A 20,746-nucleotide genomic window follows, 5' to 3' on the forward strand; every position below is an offset into this window, starting at 1 on the left:
CACACACACACACACACAGTGACGGATCATCACACTTGGAATTTCCACAAAGGCTTCTCCTTCAGCACATAATCATTCCTCCCTCCAGCACAGCTACAGTCAAACTGTCCCACGCTCCCCTGCAGAACCTTCTGTGCCCACCAGAACAGCCACCAACCCCTGCCTTGTCTAAAGCTCCAGATGGAGCCAAGGCCCAGGCCAGAAGGTCTGGTCCCCACTGGGATCAGACTGGGAGATGCCGTAGTGGGCTGAAGAATGTCCCACCCCAAATTTATATCCACCTGGAACCTCAGAATGGGACCTTATTTGGAAATACAGTCTTTGCAGATGTAAGCAGTTAAGAACCTCAAGATGAAAAACCACCCCGCATTTAGAAGAGGCCTCTCAGTCTAATGAGTGGTGTCTTTTCAGGAAGAGGAGAGGACACACAGAGGCCCAGAGAGAAGACTGCATGAAGACAGAGGCAGGGACTGGAGCTTCGCAGCCTGACAACAAGGGTCTGCAGCCTACAGCTGCAGGATGCTGGGGGGAGAACTTCAGAGGGAGTGTGGCTCTAGACTTCCAGCCTCCAGGACAGTGAGAAATTAAATTCTATTGTTTAAAACTACTCAGTTTGTGGTCATTTACTCTGGCAGCCCTGGAAACAAATCCAGAGCCCAGAGGTGGGAGGAAAGCCTCAGGCAGAGTGGCTGGCAACAACAGTGCTGATGGCTGAGGAGTGAGGGGCTCCTGGGGCATCCCTCGGCCTGTGCTGGCACAGCAGTCACTGCTGTTCTGTTCCTTTCCCAGAGGCTCTGTGAAATCCCCGGAGTGACCCAGCATGGGCAAAGCCTCTCAGTCCTTCAGGAAGGGTCCTGTGCTCCTGGGGCAGCTGAGTAAGCTCCAGCAGGCCAGGACCCTCTCCTAGGAACAGCCGCTTAGGTCAGCCACCTCCTAAGTTGTGCTGCGGTGGGAGGTCTAGGGATGGGCTGCTGGCTCAGGCCTTGGCTAGAAGGTCATCTCAGTCACCTCAGAGATTGAAAACCACTACTGCCTGAGCCAGCCTATGGATCTCTGGGCCATCTCCGCCGTAGGTGATGTTAAGGTACAGCCAAGACAGAGAGCCTCTGAGGGACCTATGAGAAACCCCAGAAGAGTACTGTTCCCAAATCCTGGTCTCCCCTCCCAGTGGCCGCTGCAGGGGCGGGAAACCTCTCACCATGGCGCTATGCAGGTTTCCAAAAGGCAGCCCAAGAACCAGGCCTGCAGGTGTGTTCTTCAGGCCTAGGCAGAGGGTCAAGTCTTATCACAGTACAGGCAGCAGCAGGTGTCTTCTACAACAACTTTTGAAAGCAGTTTTTTAGTTGGGGTTCTGTACAAGAGAATTACTGCAGAGTTCATCTCACCAGGCTGTAAGTCTTGATTTGGGGGTTAATCAGGTAAGTGGATTTCGATGGGGGGATGGGAGGGGTCATGAGAGGCTGGTTAGCAAATGTGTCAAGAGAACAAGGGGCTGTGCCAGGCAGGAGTGGCAGGAGACCCCATCTCCTGAGGCCCACCAGCTGACAAGGTGGCATCCCCCCAAGGCCTGCTAGGCAGACAGGCCCCCTCCAAGGGGTGGAACAGGAAACCCAGCTCTGCATGCCCCTGGTCCTCACAAGTCCTCAGGCCAGCCCCTCAGGGCCTCAGGCTTGTCCAGCACCAGACTGAGGGAGGAGGAGGGCTCATGCACTGCCACTCAGGATGAGGTTGAACCCCTTACTCCCTGTCCCCCTGCTGAGGGCAGGACCAGATTCTGCGGCCAGGCCATTGTCTCCCACTGTCCCTCCAGACACAGAGAAGGCACTAGACAAACACCTGCTGTCTGAATGAGTGAATGAGAAACACAGGGGATGAGAGACAGAGCCAGAGAATTATAAAAGGATGGGAGAGAGGGAGGGATGATTCTATCCTGGGAACTGAATGTCTCAGCTAATGGGGAGGGAGGGGGCTCTGCCAGCTGATGGAGAGGAAGTTTGAGGGGGTTGGTGGGGAGAGGCCAGGGACAACTAGCAACATTTCCCAGAGCCCCTGGGGATCTTGTCTACTTCCCAAATGTCTCTGCCACCATCTTAAGATAAACAAAATAAACAATACCATTTCCCCCTCTTTCTCCAGAGAGTTCATTAAAATGGCCTGTGTATGCACAGAACTGGATCCCTGGCCTCCCAGCCTAATTATCATCGTAAAGAGCATTGGGAAAGAAATTCTATCTGCTGCAATAACAAAAGTCAAAAAAGCCTACGGTGGGCAAGGTCTTGCTTCCCTTTGGGCTTTTTCTCCTTCATGCTAAGACATCTGGCCTCTGTGGCCTCCTGGCCTGGTGGGGTCTGAAAACCAAGGCAGAGAGTGCTCCTCCGAGCCGCTCTGGTGCCAGCAGGCACTCAACACCAGCGATGTCCAGACTCTGTGCTGGGCCTACGAATGCAGGGGCAGATCTGAGGGGTGCTGGCCTCAGTCAAACGCCGAGCCCGTCCAAGGAGCCAGAGCACACAGGAGTTGCTGTGAACTGGGAGACTAAAGGAGGCCTGAAGACAACGTGCTGGGGCCAGAGGGCTCCAGAGTAGAGGGAGGGGGGAGGGCCCCACCCACAAAGCAAACAAGTGCTCAGAGTCTTGATGAGCCAGAAGACTTTCTCACAGCAGAGAAGCAGAGGGGGAAGGTCATTCCAGCTGAGGTGACACTATGAGCCAAAGTGTGGAGGCGTGACTGTGGCTCATGTGGGGAGCAGCAAGCAGAGAGAACCATGGGACCAACGGGTGCAGGCCAAGCAGCAGGCCAGAGGAGAGGCCACCGGAGAGGATGTAGGAGGAGATTCTGAGAAACTCAAAGGACTTGGGGAGGAGTTAAGGCCTTGGTCCATGCGCACGAGAATCAGTCACTGCAAAGGTCCTGCGGCCACAGTTGCTGCTACCCAGCACCAAGAACAGCAGCCAGCCAAGAGTCCCGTTGTTTTCAGTGGGACACCAATGAGAGGCATTATAAATAACTTAGAATTTTTAAAAAATCAAATAATCAAAATAAGATCTGCCAGGTCATTTGCATACAAACATACACACACACACACACACACACACACACAAATAAATGCATCTCCAGTTAGACTTCAGAACTGAAGTGTGTTAGAACTGTAATCTCAAGGGAAGACTGATGTGGCAGAACTCCCTTATGGGGGCCTCTGGGAAGCCCTGGCCTGGAGAGAACACAAAGTGTAGCCAAGACAGACATTCTAAAGCCACTGCCCAGGGTTTTGCAGAGAACCGAGGGCCCCCTCTGAGAGCCACATGTTCTTATCCTCTGTCAACTCTTCAAGGCCATTAGTTATCTGGTGTTTTAGACACAGCAGAGGTAAAGCAGGGAATTAAAGCAGGCAGAGAAGAGTGTATTCGAGGCAAAGACAATGACTGGTCCTGAGGGAGACAGACAGTCTAAGGAGCAGACACAGACCTGTCATTTGCCTTGAGCTGCACTCCATATCCTGTGTAAGTCTGGGGAAGCAGAGGGACCTCTTAGCACAGCAGTCCCCAGTTTGTGCTATAAATAAGTGTCCTCTGAGGACTCGGGAACAAAAGGATCCCATGATCAAACACCGCTGGGAGATCCTGCACACTATATCCCTCTTTCAGCAAATCAAAACCATCTATCAATGTAGTAAAAGCCTTGAGAAGTCCTGCAGCAGGAAAGTCGACTGACTTTTGTATACCAGTGTTCCCTATATCTGTATAAGCACCGAACCTTCATTCCTACCTTTCCCACTCAACTGACATCAGCTAACATCTCTTGGAACTTATAGCTTACAGAACCCACTGGCTTAGAAAATGATTACTTGTCCTTTGGTTAAGGAAGAAAATATCTTTTTTTCCTCCTAAACATAGCTGAAATATTTTCAATTTTGTGCATTTCACAAAAAGCTAGAGTTGCAGGGGAAACTTCCTTTATCTGCATGATCCTCCAGACCCACCAGTAATGCCAGCAGAGTGCAATGTTAGTGAATCCTAGGAGCTCAGTCTTTGGGCTGGTTGGCCCCAGACCATTCTCAAGAGCCAGGAGCTACAGAAGTCACTCTGCCCAGCCTCCTGCCCTCACAGAGCAGTGCAACCCCATCACAACCAGCCTCTCCAGGAAGGAAGTACCTCAGCCACTGTGCACACATGCCCCTGTGTGCAGGGGTGAGTCAACATAACCATGCTTGAGGAGCAAGTTCTCTTACTGCTCTAATTTTCATCTCCCTCAATTCACATCTTGCCTATCCACTCTCCTCTACATGATGACACTCCAAGTAACGAAACAGTGTGGTGGTTTAGACCTGTCCATGGGGAGCAAGAGAACAGAGACTGAAACGTGTCCTGTTTCTAGAATTTTCCTCTTGGAAGTGTTTCCTTTATCAAGGTCTGGACTTTCAAAAGGGCTCTGGGTCTTTAGTGGGCTGGGCCCAGCACACAGAGGGGAAGCTCTTCCGAGACAAAACAGATGTTGGCATGGGGTCTAGGTGGTCATCCCGGCTGCAGACACGGTGGGGAGGCAAGGGCACCCAGGACCTCACCTGGTACGTGTTGTCGAAGCTGTCATACATGAACCGCGTGATCAGAGACGTCTTCCCGACTGCAAAACAAGAAGAAGAGAGGGGTTCAGCTGGAGCAGGTATGCTAGACTCCTCTAAACACATACCATGTGAAGCAAATGGATAAGGAACCAAAAAAGCCTAGAAGAAAGGAGGAAATGTCCCACATGGGTGTCCCATGGTGAGGTGGCCAAGGCTCTACCAGGTGGGCTGTAGGGGAGTTCCTGCCAGCACCAAGCAGGAAGCCTCCCCTGCCTGGAGAAGTCTCACCGCCCACACCCAGGTCTTCTTTGACCCCCAGAAGCCATATATGAAGAATCAGAGCAAGCTGGTACAAGACAAGATGCCCTGCTCACTTGGGCCCACGTCCACCTGGAAATATATCCTTGCCATTGGCCACAAGCTGGGATGGAGGCATGCTCTTTTCCCCCATTCACTCAGCCTGGGGACTGGTAAGGAGGATGGCTTTCCAAGGAATTGGAGGGGCAGCGGAAGTAAATGGACTACCCCCCTAGTGGCTCAAGGGCAGGACTGGTTTTTGTAGTGTGTGCCTGAGGGTCTAGCTCCTCACAGGATGTTTAACATCCTTGGACCCTGCCAGGTAAATTCTGGCAGGATCCCTAGTCAGGTGTCAATCCAAGACCCCCCTCCCACATTTACAGAAGCCCTCTGAGGGGCAGTAACACCCCCCAAACAAGAACCACTGGCACAGCTGAGAGAAATCAAGTAAGGCTCTTGGGAATTCCACAAATGCTGCTAATTTCCCAAACTGCAGGGCTGGGCTTCTGACCTAACCCTGTGCAGGTCCCCTGGGGCCTGGCAGTGGCAGAAATACCTATGGCTGCATTTCTCATTATCTGGGATGGGAGGAAGGGTGACAAAGGAACAGCTGTTGGGTCAGACCCAACAGACTACTTCTCTACACTGTCCCATCACGTCTCTGCCATGGGCCTGGGAGACTTGGAGGGGGGACTAGCCCAGCTGAGCTTGGCTCAGAGCCCCTCCTGCTCTGGGCTGCTAGAGATAGATGACCCTGGCAGGGAGAGCAAGAAAATCAGCTCCTGAAGGTTCTCTATTCTGCCTCTCCCTGATTCTTTGGTGGGATGTCCTTGGGCTGGGACTGGTGGGGGGCTGCTCACTGCCTGGATGGAGCAGGGCAACCCAACTCGGCTCCTCCGGGAAGGGTCCTTTGCCAGTTTTGAAGCCTTAGTACTACACCATGTAAGAGACAAGCAACCATCTTCCAACAGCCAACATTTCTAAAGGAAAGGCATCGTCTTCTAGCCAGAAGGCATGTCTGACAGACTGGGGCAGATTTAGATGGCCCCATCTTTGACCCAGAAGTGATTAGCTGGATTCAAATCCTAGCTGGGGTGCTATTTAGCTGTGTCATTTTGAAGTGGCCATGGCTCCTATGGACCTCAGTTCCTCATTTTAAAGTGGGTACAATAACATCAAAGACTTCAAAGAGCAGTGTTAAGAATTAAATAAAACAGAGGAGTGCTGGGCACATAAGAAATGCTTAAAAGAGGAAGGAGGCAGCAGGCAATGGAGGTATTGAGATAATTTCCAGAATATCAGATTAAAAAAAACCACTATCACAGCCACTGGCTTGACCTTGCCCATCATACGTCTCTTCATTTGGCTGTTTCTGATTTGCATCCTTTATATAATCAAACTATAGTCGTAAGTAGAACACTTTCCGGAGTTCTCTGAGTTGCTCTAATAAATTATGGAACCTGAGGAGGCTCTGCGGCCAGCTGGTCAGTGTGGTGTCCTTGGGAAGCCCACTTGTGGCTGGCATCTGGAGCGAGGGGCAGTCTCACAGGGCCATGCCCTTGAACCGGGAATCTGAGGCCAGCTCTAGTTGGTAGTGCCAGCTCATATCCCAGCTGGCGTCACAAGAGCCACATTTCTATCCCAAATATCTCTGGCGTGAGCAGTAACAGACCCATGTTGTCTTCTAATCTAACTTGGAACCTGAAAGGTATGAATCTGGTTAGGTGCTTCCTAGTTGCTTTAAATCTCCCCTTACCTTTCACATGAAGGTGAGAAATGGAGGTTTCCCGCACAGAAAGGCCTGGCTGGAGAGGGCTCAGGGGACCACAGAGTAAAACCCGGAGCCAGCAAGAGGCAGACAAAAATCAAAGAGAACACAGCACCCACCTTTTCTAAGAGACAGTGGAAAGTTACAACCTCCTCAGGAAGAGAGGGGTCGCAGGGCGTACTAGTAATTTCCCCAGGTGGTGACACACCACATCTCGCATCTCAGGGGAAAGGGGTGAGCATCAGGGAGCAGGACGGGAAGAAGGAAGGATGACACCAGCTCTCTTCCTGCGCTGGGTTTTCCCTGGGGCAGCCATGCAGGAGGGAGGAGAGCATGCAATGGCAGAAAGTCACTAGAAGAGCGGGAGGTTCCATGGCGTGGCTGGGAACTTAGAAATCCCTGCTAGGGCTCCAAAGGCCAAGTTACCCATCTCGAGACAGCAGCCACAGGCGGTGGGGGAGCACAGGCTGGCTGGGTGACTGCCAGGTGGCAGAAGAATGCCCTGAGACAATAAGCTGTTCCCTGGGGTTGTGCAGGAGGAAATTTCAGGTGTGGAGTCCTGCCAGAGCTTCCTGGCGTTCCCCCCGATAACCATGATGGGCAGCCCCTCCGGTATTTGGAGTGTGCTCCAGGCATGCATCTGGCACAGATTTACCTCACGGCAGTGAGCAAAGGACGCGAGACCCCTCCCCGCTGGAAGCTTGCAGGAATTCTGTGCCTGCAGCAACCCCACACCAAGTCCTTAACACGGTTTAGGCCTCAACTCCGAAGCAGGTGCTCACATCAACCTCATTTTCACACGTGGGGAAATGAGTTGACAACTACTTGCCCAGAGCCAGCTGAGTGAGGCCAGGCTGGGGCAGGATACAAGCTCCTCTCCCTGACCTGCCTCAGCATCTTGGGGGTCACACTGGGTCTCGGGATTTTTCTAGGTCACTGCTACCACCACCATGGATGTCACAGGATTCTGGAAATGGCCCCACCAAGCCAAGGCTCCTTTTCCCTAGGACCAGACAGAGGTGGGGGCTTTGCCCCCCTGGGGTCTTGCTTGACCCAATCTGAAAGGTCAGAAACTGGGAAGTGAGAGGCACGAGGTGGGCTCAGCATGTGAGGGTGAGTGAGCTTGAACACCTGGGAACTAGCACTTGGCCTCAGGCCTGGACTGAATGACAGGTTCATTGCTGATTTGTTGCCAAAGGGAATTATTTCCTTCTGTTCCTCCAGGTCCATCTTCCTCATTTCTCAGAGCAGAAGCTCACCCTCTTCACCGCCTCAGAGCTCGCCCTAGACCACCCGTACTCTGCCCACAGCTGCCTGGATAATGTGGCTCAGACCCTCCACCCCTGCCCTGGGTGGAAGTTTTGGGACCCTGCAAACGGAGAGCTTGCATCACCCACCTCCTCAGCAGCCTATTCTCTCACTCTCCCGGTGAAGGGTGGCAGGACAGCCGCAGCGTCACCTGACTGGGCACTACCACTGCGCCAAAGGCGGGGGAGGCCTGCAAGGGGCAGCCACATTGTGCCTCCAACCAGCTCCTGCCGCCTCTGGGAGCTGGCCTCCCCTCGCAGCTCTGTTCTCAAGGTCACACTGTCCCACATGCCTCCCAACAGCAGCTCACGGACACCACTGCAGCAACGCAGAGCTGATTCTGAGGACAAAGATTCAGCTCCACTGGCAGGATTATATTCAATAACCAGGCATATCGTTACTGAGCTCTTCTCTCTGCTCATGGCTCAGCAGTATCTTCTGGTAGTTTAAGTCCCACATGATTAAGCAGGGAGATGCATTTTTCCTCTTTCAACCAAATGAGGGTGAGAAAATTCATTACTGAGCATTTGCCAGGAGTCTTTACAAAGGAGACCAACTCTCTAACTAGGCTTCTACTCAGTGCCAGACAAGAAATGTGCTGCCTAACTTAGGTTCCCTCAGTGAACCCCGATCATGGTCCAGTGGGTTAGATACTACCGCAAGGTCACAGAGCTGGTAAGCTCTGGAGCAAGATCTGCTGCCACCGTCCACACCCCAAGCACGACGTTGTGCTGGTTTATGAAAAGTCCTGACTGGCAGCAAAGCAGGAGATTGCTAAAAACGGGCCCAGGTGGCTGGGCAGTTGGGAAGGCCACAAGGTGGAGGCAGGGCAGTTGCCGAGCTGTAGGAGGGTGAGGGAGAATGGGTGTACCAGGTGGAGAGAACAGTGTGAGGCAAGGCAGAGAGGCAGAGACACAAAACTCATGTGACAAGGGAGGCAATAGATCAAGGGGAGCAGAAATGTGTCTAGGAGCCATGGGGGACACACTGTGAGGTCTTCACATCTGAGTTTTATCTCAGGGATAATGGAGCCCGATCCTGTGTGAGGAGAGGCATAAGTGACAAATACTGTTCAAGGAAGCTCTTTGTGGCCAGTGGGTTGATTTAAACCAAAATCTATCTCGGCCCAGCTGTGGAGGGAAGGAAGGAAGGGAAGACGGAGAGCGGCAAGACCCGCAGGGCAGGGAACACACCAAAAGGATGGATTTTCTCCCAAGGGCGGCGGCAGCTTCTGAAAGGTCTCAAGTAGAGAGGCGGTGGGAACAGGGGTTGCCGTTCCTAGCTTCCATGACGGCTCACCAAATATTCCCCATCCCCATGCTCTTTGTACAAGGTGCCACCGACACTCTGTCTAGGGGTGAACTTGGGTGGGCCTGTGAGTATGGCAGAAATGGCACTGTGACTCTCCAGGCTGGTTTAGGAAAGGTGGCACAGCCTCTGTCTGGAATGCTTCTGCTCTCTCATGCTCTGGAAGCTGTCCCTTCAACACAGCCACCATGCTGTGAGGAAGTCCAAACTTCAACACAGCCACCATGCTGTGAGGAAGTCCAAGGCAGCCTACCTGAGGGAGGACCACACAGAGACGTCCACCTGGCAAGAAATGGAGGCCCTCCACCAGCAGCAGATCTGTGGGTGAGGGAGCCATCCAGTAACACCAGCCCACAGCCTCAGAGCCATCAGCTGATGGTCAGTGAAACAGAAACACACCTTCCCTGCCAGGAGCTGCCCAAATGATACAAATTCCTGAGTAAAGTAAATATCCATATTGTCTTATGGTACTAAGTTTTGGGGTGTTTATATAAAACAGCATTATGTAATCAGAGCAAAAGAGCTGTGCTTCAGGAAGAAAACTTAACAGCACTTTGGGTAGAATGGCTTACAGGGGCCAGACTGGGAAGAGCAGTCCAGCAAAAGACAGCAGATCTCAGTGAAAGCAGAGACAGCTGCGCTGGGGAGAACAGAGCTAGGGACAGCAGGACCTAGTGACAGGTCAGATGCACAGGAGAGCCTGGGACACCTCTCTGTCACCTGGCTTTGTGACCAGCAGACAATGGAGCCATTCTTTAAGCCTAAGTAAACTGGATGAGGAGCAAACACCGAGTAAGTCAAGTCACCTGGATTCAGGTCACCCATTAAAGTTTTTTTTTTTTTTAATTGTCAGGCCAAAGCACAAATGACAGCATTAATCCAGAAAGAAAACCATTAACAAATGATTAGTAATAATTTTTCAGTCCCATGAGCTGAGAATCTAAACTTATTATTCATGATTGTCATTATCATAAAATAGTTATTTTCTCACCCGAGTGTGTACTGTGGATCCAGAGGTTTTGCAAACGTGTCCAGATGAGCTCAGTCCCACATGCCCTGAAATTCCACCAGTGCAATGTAGACTGAATGCTGGCCTTTCACAATCAGCTACCAGCACACACCTGGACCTCACTCCACCAGCCTCCCATAGGCTCCAGTCCCCATCTCAGTGGCAGGTCCCAGATAAGTAAACCTTCGTACATTTGGGTGGCTTCTAAGTAGCTGCAGAGGCCTCTCTACCCACTCAACACACACACACACTGGGGGCTTACTCTGCCAGGTCCATGGGTGGCACAGAATTCCCAGCGAGAAAGCAGGTGCACCTCTGCTCTCTCCCGTGCCCTGCTCCAGTGGGGGAACTGTTCAGGTGCAGATTCCTAATGGGCCAAGCAACTTCGGAGGGATGGTTGAGAGCCGACCAGAAGACAAGGCCACTCAGTTGGAGAACTGCAGTCATCGCCTGAAAGAGGTGGCCATTTGAGCTGGGTATTAGTTGGTGGGGACAGGGCATCAGGTGGAACAGGGTCCTCAGGGGAGGGGCTGGATAGAGCTGGGGATGTGAGGCTGTATCCTTTTCATACAGCTGTCACCCACACTTCTCCATGGAGACCATGTGAAGCCAAAACCTCCCAGGACCTTGGGGTCAGTAGCAATGAGGGCCCCCGGGCTTGGTTTGTGCCCCGGTCATAGGCTGATAGTTGAGTGGATCTTGAGCCCCCAGACTTTTGCTCTAACACTGTCTCCCTGCATGAAGGACCCCTGTTATCTCTACCTGTTATCTCCATGGCAGGTGTGGATGTGGTGGAGAGATTGCTGTGAGGACCAGAAATGGGGCAGAACATGAGGGAGAGCACAAGAAATTAGCTGGAGACTTCATGGAAGGTCTGGCAAGACCTGGCAGAGCAGGAACTGCCCACAGGTTAGCCCTTTCACTGAGCCAGAAGCTTGGCCCATAATCTGTCCTAGGCCACACACTCACATTTACCACCCACATCAGCTACGGGATGCTGCTGGATGGTGGGGTTCTGCCTGGCATTTTGTGGGACCACAGAGCTAGGCCGAGTAGGAGGCAGGAAAGACCTGGAAGAGCCCCCTGCCATTTCTAGGCCACCCTGAAAGGCTGCCCACTTCTTTGATACCTGTGTTTTTAGCAGAGCAGTCCGCAAGCCAGGGAAAGGGTCTCTGCATCCTTGGCCCACAGCCAGGCCCAGGTTAGAGAATGTCTGTAGCTGTCAGAAGGCGGCCCTCGGGACTGAAAAAGCAAATCTACTTCCCCACAGCTGAGGCCAATAACCCGTTCCTAGGTTAGACCCAGGTGACTCAGGTATTCCATCAGCTCAGTTTCCAGAACACAAGATGTATGCGTGCTGGGGACGGCCTGTCTGCTGAAGGGCTCAGTCCTTGCCCTGCAGCTAGGAAGGAGCCCGGGCCATCCTGGGCCAGTATCTCTGTTCTGCAGGGGCCTGGAGAGAGGACTCCATTGTTCCCCTGCACCCCCATGCCCACAAAGTACCCCCATTTGGCCTGCCCATGGGTGCACAACGCCTGCGTCCTACAGTGATGAGAGGAACCAGTGAGACACCAAGCTACATCTGTCTAACCCTCATTTCCTTTTGTGCTGTTTTCACAAAACAGAAAGGTCGACTCTAACCTCCCTGGTTGATAAGACTGGAAGGCTAGGGGCCAGGCTCCCCATGCCATATCCACCCTGCCACCCCACATTCAGAAAGGCAGCTCTAGACCAGGGTTTTGCTGGCTCCTACCTGAGCCCTAAGGGGCCAGCTGGCTCACTGTAGGCTAAATGAGGAAATGTGAAAAATCCCATTTCAAACCATCCCCCCAAAGACTCAGACAGTAATTAAGAAATATGCAAAGCTCTTCATTGGACACTTTAATTAAGTGTGTTAATTCCCTCTGACAGAGGACACTCAGCCACCTGGGCCTCACTGAGGGACCCAGGGAAGACAGAACAGAGGAGGGAGAAAGGAGTGGGAGGAGGGGTCGGCAGGACAATGACTGGGGCTGGCTTGGCTGAGTTCTTCTCTCCTCTTCCAGTTGAGAACATGACTTGTTCCTGCCCCTCTCTCTTTCCCAGTGTCCTCCATCCATCCCTGTCTCCCATGTGCAAGCGCAGGGATCCTAGGAGAGCCTACTCTGCATCAGGGGCATGGGGTGCCATCCCCTCCCTTGGCCCCCTACCAACATACATCTCAGCTCTGCCATTCACTAGGCTAAGAGGTCATTATTCCAGGGAGGTTGGGCTAGATGGTCTTACAGGTCTGCTTCTGCTCTGGGGCTGGTGACAAATGCTTACCAAGCCTGAAATACAGCCTAATGAAAGCACCAACATGAGCTCCTCTCCTGTTAGGCCAGAGTCTCTCTGACCTTGGTTTTTGCCAACCTTCAAACATTTCGTCCCATCCCCACTGCCGCCCCAATTGCCCTGAGCCCTGAAAGCCCAAAAAGGGGCTGTTCTCTGGCTGTCTTGTCTGGAGAGAGGGCTGGGGCACTGGATCCAGGGAGGGGGCACTGGCACAAAGGGAGAGGCTGTGCTATCTGCATGTGACTGCTGCGTGTGAGAAGTGCCTATGCTTATTGGATAGCCTGGCTTAACCCCTTCTCCCTGACTTTTTTCCTCCAAAAGTGTTATTGGTTATTTTTGAAAATATATCTGCTTAAAATAGTATCAGGATATAGTAGTTACCTATCAGTAACAATACTGAATAGCCTCCCAATCTTTTTGAATACCCCTCTTACATCTAAGAAGGTCTGAAACCATCCTCCCCAGTAAAGGGCCTTTCTTGGAGCTGTATTATAGGCACCTGACTTGGCTCTCCTATGGGACCCTCACATGAGACTCCCCTAGAAATGGCCAACATAAATCTCTGAGTGGGAGTGGGGGAGACTCCCTCCTGGTTCTGCATATAGAGGCAGCCCTGATGTGAGTTTTAGCATCAGCTTATACCAGTACCCAGCACAGGAACAGTGCCTCCTCCTGGATCAGTCCTGGTGTGACTCAGGCTGCTGCTCTAGGCCTGGTCCTTTGACCCTCCCAGTGACTCTGAACTTCCCAATCACTGCTCACATTCATTGTCTGCTCTGCTCAAATCAGCTGGATAGTAAAAGCAGATGTCTCTTCCTTGCAACTGAGAATTCTGAGAGGGATATAAGGCAAAAGACAAGTAAGCTAAAAAGAGAAGGCTAGAGCAAAGAGTTTGTTTACAAAAGTACATATTATAACATCTTAACAGCTCCAGAAGTCAGACTAAGAAATTATCTGAGCAACCTGGCAGGCAAAGGAAAGAAAGAAACAAAGAAACAAAGAAAGAAAGAAAGAAAGAAGGAGGGAGGGAAGGAATGGGAGGGAGGGAGGGAGGGAGGAAAGAAAGAAAATCTCAAAAACAAAAAAAAATAAAAACAAACAAAAATCATGACCAATGGTAACATTCATGATATTCATGAGATTAACCAAACTAGTTGTTAATACTAAGCTTTTTATACAAGCTGGACAACAGAAAGTTATTGAAAAGAGTCTGAAGGGCAGAAATCATGTGGCCCGTTGAATTACATGCTAATATAATCAACAGGATGAACATCACTGATGAAAAGCAAGGGTGCTACCAGCCCCAACGACACCACCTGCCCAAATCACTGTTCACAGTCATGAGTCCAAACCAGTGTTTCCTATGAGTAAATGGTTAAATGAAAACCAAAGGCCCAGGACTTTGGCTTGTGGTCAAGATGGAATAAAAGGGACCAGATTTATCATCTCACTTGAAACAATAAGAAAACAGACAATATATATGAAACAATGATTTCCAAGACCCTGCAATGAAGAATAGTAAAACCTGAAAAACACAGAACAAATGACATGAGCCCCACAACTGCCCTCAAATTGTTGTTCTGAGGACATTTCAGGCCATGGCACAGGAAGGATGGAGCCAGGTGGACTCCTTGAGTTGAGGAGATCATGCTCAGAAGTCCAGAGAAAACAAGGCAGCTAGAGTTCATAGGACAGAGTGCTGGAGAGAAGGGAGATGCATAGAGAGAAAGAGAATTCCAGGCCATCCGTCTTCAGCTAAGGATGGATCAGCAAATGCATATAAGGAAACCACTCAAGGCTGGGGAAAGAACCACTCAAATGAATTAAAGGAAATTGCCTGGCATCCATGCAGGCCTGGGGGTAGTACCTGTTTCTACCAGCTAGAGTGCAAAGCCTCATCATTTACAGGACACTGGGCTATGCCTCAGAAGTAGGCAATAATTAGCCCCACTCTGGTGAGCACCCCTCTAGTCCCAGCTAATAAATCTTAAGAATATTTATAGGAATACAAAAACTATCCAATACACACCAGGGCAAAACTCACAATATCTGAAACCTACTTAAAAATTACTAGGCATGCAAAGAACCAATAAAATAGATCTCCAATGAGGAAGAAAAAAACAATCAAACCAGGCCCAAACTGATGCAGATGTTAGAATCAGCAGACAAAGACATTTAAAAATTGCTATAACTCTATTTCATATGTTCAAAAAGTTAAGTAAAGATGTAGAAGACATTTACTGACACAAATCAAACTTCTAGAGGTATGAGATTTAAAAATACACCAGCTAAGATTAATAAGAGATTACTCCCAGATTAAGTGCAGAAGAACGGATCAATGAATTTGAAGACATGGTGATATCTAAAATGAAACAAAGACAAAAAAGAATAGAAATAAGGGGTTGGAACCCCAGTGAGCTGTGGAATGATGTTAGGTGGACAAATATATACGTAATTAAAGTCCACAAAGGACTGGTTGTAGGGGAGCAGTGACAGAGAAAAATATTTGAAGAAATAATTACTGAAAATATTTGAAATTTGAGGAAAACTATAAACACACAGATCCAAAAATTTCAATGAGTTCCAGGCAAAGGAAACACGAAAGAAACCATACCAATGCACATAACAATCCATTTGCCAGAACCAGTGATAAGGAGAAAATCATAAACGTAGTAAGAGAAAAAAGATACATTATGTACATAGAAACAAAGATGAGAAGACAGCAATTTCTCCTCAGAAACAATGCAAGCAGGAAGACAATGGAGCAATATCCGTAAAGTACTGAAAAAGAAAAATTTATCAACCTAAAGCACCATAACTCTCAGATATATATTATCTAACATCTGTCAAAACCAAAGATAAAATAAAAATTTTTTCAAACATTCAGACACTGACAGATTTCATCACCCGCAGACCCTCACAATGAGGAACATTAAAAGAAGTCCTCCAGGAGAAAGTGAAATGACACCAGATGGAAATGTGGATCTACACTAAAGAATGATGAACATGAGGAATTGTTAATATGTGGTTAAATATTTCTTTCATATTATTTAAAAAGTCTTTGGAGGCACCTGGTTGGCTCAGTTGGCATGCTGGTGGAGCATGTGACTCTTGATCTTGGGGTTGTGCACTGGGTGTAGAGATTACTTAAAAATAAAATATTTTTAAAAAATAAAAATCTTTAAGAGATCATTGACTTTGTAAACAAAAATAACAATATGTTGGATCACAGACCTAAGAAAACATGGAAGAAAAAACTTTATGTTTCCTTCTCAAAAACCACACAAGCAAGAAGAAAATGAAATGACATTTTTCAAGTACTGAAAGAAAAGTACTGTCAACACAGAATTCTATACCCAGCAAAAATCTTTTTAAAAATGAAGGTGACAAAAAGGAATCAAATGCCAAAACAATTTCTGCTAGGAGACCTGTAACACAAGAAAGTAAGTTCTCTGGGCAGAAGAACAGGACACCTGCATAATCATGCTTACATCACACATATTACATGCACTTAAAGTCTGGCGGATCTGGATTTGAGTCCTGGCTCTGCCACTTCTTTGCTATGTGATCTCAGGTTAGTTACTATCCTCTCTGGGGCTCAGCTTCCTCATATGTAAAATGTAGGTAGAAATGCCTAGCCTCACCTCTCACATTATGAATTCTATGAGAGCAATGAAAAGTTAACATTCTGAGTGAAACACACCTGGAAGTCTTTGCACTATTCTTGTACCTTTTCTAAAGGCCTAAAATTATTTCAAGATAAAAAGTTAAAGGAAGAAAGAAATATGGTGATCTTTTTTTTTTTAAACAACATGCATACGTGCACACATCCATGTCTCTCAGATTCCTGGCACATTCAGGAAATGGCTTGTTCTGATTTATTAAACATTCTGGTAAACATGAAGTTTTCCTAAGAAACCAGAATATAACTGGACTTGGCATCAACTTAGTCTTTTACAGAAAACCAGGAGCCTTTCTAACCATGGGCCAGGGGACTGAGCAAGCCTGGACAGATCAGCTCAGTGGGCAGAGCCTGTGTGAAACCACCACTTGTTTTTGCATGCATGTGCGTGGAGATGCATGCAAATACACACACGCACAAACACACAGACACAGAGCCATGCTCAATCCATCAGGCACCAGAAGCCTTAGTGTGCATCGGAACTGAGACAGCATCTGTGGGATCTTCTTGACAACCACTTGAGATCTGACCACACAGCTTTTGTGGACTATAGAGATCGTCCCAACCACAACTAGTGCACATACTGTCTCTACCTTCTCTGCCTCACTGAGTCATCTCAGAGACTCCTGTCAGCTTCAAAAAAGGTGCAGTCTCCCCTCCAGGTCCCAACAGCAGCACCAGCACCTGCTAGCTTTGAGTACTAGCCACCCTCCACTCCCTGCTCGGATCAGGAGCCCCCACCCACAGCACACAGTTAGCCTCTGCCATGGCTTCCCTGGAGAGCCAGCCCAGGGTGGGCAGAATGACCCGAGGCTCAGTCCAACTCCATTCAGACCATACACAGGCTAGTTGTGTCCGCATGCCTGAGTATCTGCACTCATGCTGTGAAAAACTGATTCATAGTGAGGATATGTATGTCTGTTTGAGAGAAAGAGGGAGCACAAGCTAAATTCCCACCACCAGACGATCTTTTGACAAGGCCGGTATTAAAGCAATCTGGTCGTTTATTGAACTGATAGGAACTCTTGGCCCATCCACAGCACAGAGTCTGGCAAAGCCGTATTTGTGCTCATGTTTATCCCTTCTTCCCGAAGCAAACTGCTGGTGTCATTGACAGTAAAAGCCTCGCTAACAGAGAGAGAAGAGTGGGGTAGTGAGAATGAGCAGGCAGTGCTGAGAGGCATGGCTTATGCTTCCAAGGCTGTCAGCTGAGGTCCAGTCAGAGCGGCCCTGAGACGGTGGGCCCACACCTACCCATCCATGGGAGCACTGCTATGGTCTGGTCAAGAGAGCAAGCTCACTCGGGAGGTGAGAGTGGTGTCTAGATTGCAGGCTAATGTGGGCAGGGCACCTTCCCAGATGCCCAGGCCCCTCAGAGGACCCTGGGCTGACATCCATGGGTGTCCATGAGCACAGAGAACTATTCTTGGCATTCTTCCTGGCCCCAGCTTCTCCTCCTCTCCTGTGTACACCCTCACACAGCCTCACACAGAGGCTCACCTTGCTGCTTTGATAAGGAGGCAACAGGCAGAATCCTAGCCCCTGCACCTCTAGAGCCAGCTGGAAAGGGAAGAATGGATATACAGAACTTGCCCTTCAGTCAACAAAAGAAGCTCTCATGAGGGACTCAAGGTCACCTACTCAGGGTTCACTCCTGGTGAAGTTGAGAGATCGGCATCATTGTTACTGAGGTAGAGAAGGTGCTCTAGATCTCCAGGGCCCTGGGCCTGGGACTGGACACAGGGTCATCCAGTAGGGAGAGAAGAACACTATGTCTCCAGCCCCTGTGAACCAGGGACAACTGCTGACCGGGCCCTGGGATGACCTGAGGGCCAGGCAAAAGAGGGAGCGGAGTTAATCCTGAGGTGTGCCCTCTGGACTTGGTTGTCTGGGTCCCAGGACAAGGAGATGGTAGCCAGGCTCATTCAGTTCCTATCCCACAAGTTCTGGTTCCCTAATAAGCCCTCTAAAAAGCTGCACCAGAAGTGCTGTGAGCCATCAAGGACTCTAGAGTTAATCTTGCCCAAGTCCCTCATTGAGCTGAGGAGATGTGAGGTTAGAAAAGAGGGGCCACTTGCTCAGAATCACATAGCACCAGGGCCATGGTCAGACATTTTCTCTCCTGGTTTACAGCCAGATCTCTTCTGGTTCACAGCCAGATCTCTTCAAAGGTTTCTCTGAGCCTGTAAGGCTTATGGAAGTGTGCTCAGGACAAGGAGATCCTGCCTCCTGAAGTCCCAGTGGAAACATGCAACACAAAAAGTGCCAAGGAGCAGCAGGGAGTAAACTGCATGAAGATGCAAAAGCCTGGTCCCAGAAGGCTTACAGATCAGAGTGGCTGCAAAATACCACATCAGGGTAAGAAGGTAGGTAGAGAAAGTCTGACCCAGCCCTGACATGTGACATGATCCAGCATGTGGTGGGGAAAATGGAGGTTCAGGGAGCAGGAGGGTTTGTTCAAGGCCACATGAAGAAAGCAACAGCAGAGCAAGAACCAGAGCCCCAGTCCCAGGGGCCTCCCTCACTCCCTTTGGGTGGCCTGAGCCAGCGGCTTAACCTGGAGCTGGTCCTGGCCCCACCCTGGATGCTCCAAATCCTTGTCTGCAAAACTAGGGCATCTCTAAGGTGTCTCCTTCCTGGAAAAACGTTACCCCATCGTATTAGTTATTGGTTATCATGTAATACCACAACCTTAGTGGATTAAAACAACAGCTGCTGATTATCTCACGGTTTTTGTGGCCACAAGTCTGGACACGGCTTATGTGGGTCCTCTACTCAAGGTCTTAACAAGGCTGTAATCATGGTATCAGCGTGGTAGCAGCATGTTTTTCTGGCACATGGCGTCCAAGCTCTTCTAAGCTCCTGTGACTGCTGACAGAATTCAGTTCCTTGTGGCTGGAGGGCTTAGGCCCCCATTTTGTTGGGGCTGCCGGCCAGAGGCTACTCTTAACTGCTAGAGGCCCACTCACTGTTCCACGCCACAAAACCCCTTCCAGGCCCTCTCACACAAGACAGCTTGCTTCTTCAAGGCCAGCAAGAGGACTCTTCTACAGGAACAACCATGGGAGGGACATCCACCAGTTCTACCATACCATACTGGGTAGAAGCAAGACTCAGTTTCCACGCGCACTCGAGGGGATGGGCTATGCCAGATCACGACTCACTCGGGGTCACCTGAGGTGGCATGTGACACACTATCTCACATTCACATGTTCCTAAGAGATACCATCTCTACCCTTCACTCAGCCTCTGCTTCCTCTCCCACAGTGGTGACAGGCTGGTCGTCTACAACAGAACCTCACGGGCCTCCCTGCCTCAGGACAGAAGCTACCAGCCCCGGAGAGAGGCTTGGGGTGGGGGTGGAGGGGAGGAAGGCTGGACCCCTGATGTGTCTACTGCACTGGGCATTTGCACCCTGCTCTGCCCGGTTCTCACACACCACATCCAGCCCTCCCAAGCCAAGGTGGACAGACGTGCTGACACCGTCCAAACTAGAACTCTGGTTTAGAGTAGCCCTTCTGTGGCATGATGGAGGCAAGAGGGAGCTGAGATCTGGCCCCGCCTGGGGAATTCTGCCCTCTTCTGATGTAGGTGGGAAAGAACCAAGTTGGGTGGTTGGCCTGGCACTTCCTCAGGCCTGCATTTCAGACTCTGATCTGGGCAGCAGCCTGCGGCACACTGGCTGGCTGTGGGGGAGGAAAGGAGGGACCTAATGAATCAGAATCAGAGAACTTCTGGTTCCTGGTGCTACAGGTAGGATCTGTTAATATTCTAAAAATTCAGCTAATTTTGGGGGAGGGGGCCTTTTTTCCTTCCTAAAAAGAAGCCCTTCTCAGAGGTGCTCTACGCAGGGAAGAGCAGAACTAAACAAAGAACTCCTGCTCCCAAGACTTGACCCTGCTCACAGCCACCCAGTCTGGGAACCGTAGGGTTCCAGTGGGGCAGAGCCAACCCGCCTCAGAGAGGGAGAGACAAGGCTGACACTGCTCGTCAAAGCACAACACTGGGGCAGGACTGCTGAGCATCCTCTCTCATTGTCCCGGAGAAGGTGAGAGCCCCTCTCTCCATCCCTGCTCTGCCATGCTGGAGGTCAGCAGCCCTCCACAGGTGCAGTCCCCGCTGCTCACCTCATCCTCGACCCAAACACAGGTTCCTGCACTCCTGTGCCAGTACACATCAGTGCATCCCTGGGAACCTCCAGCCTTTCATTCTGTTTGGACAGCACCTGGGCTGGAAGGTGCCGTCACCTAGAGCAAACCACCCTGGTTCTCCCATTGCCTCGGTGCTGCTCCAGGAGCCCTGTGACCACACACCTAGGTCCGTCCGTGTCTTGTGGAGTGCCAGCACCCCCCGCCCCCGTCTCAATGCTTCCACGGCTCTCCCTTCTCCATTCTTTCCCCCTAGCCCGCTCCCTTCACCGGATGCCGAAACAAACAAGAAACACTTGTTCGAAATGCTTAGCTTTACGCTCTTCAGTCTGCGCAGTGTTTACTCCTCGCT

The 20,746-nt window shown here is 50.3% G+C and overlaps 1 protein-coding gene across 1 annotated transcript in view; it reads right to left on the minus strand.

Annotated features, from left to right (window-relative positions):
* RAB6B (RAB6B, member RAS oncogene family) overlaps positions 1-20,746 on the minus strand; it is a 53,870-nt gene that overhangs the window by 23,750 nt on the left and 9,374 nt on the right. The window contains exon 2 of the mRNA XM_059390945.1: positions 4,562-4,620. Within this exon, the coding sequence (XP_059246928.1) occupies positions 4,562-4,620 (59 nt within the window). The remainder of the gene's footprint in view (positions 1-4,561; positions 4,621-20,746) is intronic.

Source organism: Mustela nigripes, chromosome 2 (genome assembly GCF_022355385.1).
Source record: "Mustela nigripes isolate SB6536 chromosome 2, MUSNIG.SB6536, whole genome shotgun sequence".
Classification (NCBI taxonomy): domain Eukaryota; kingdom Metazoa; phylum Chordata; class Mammalia; order Carnivora; family Mustelidae; genus Mustela; species Mustela nigripes.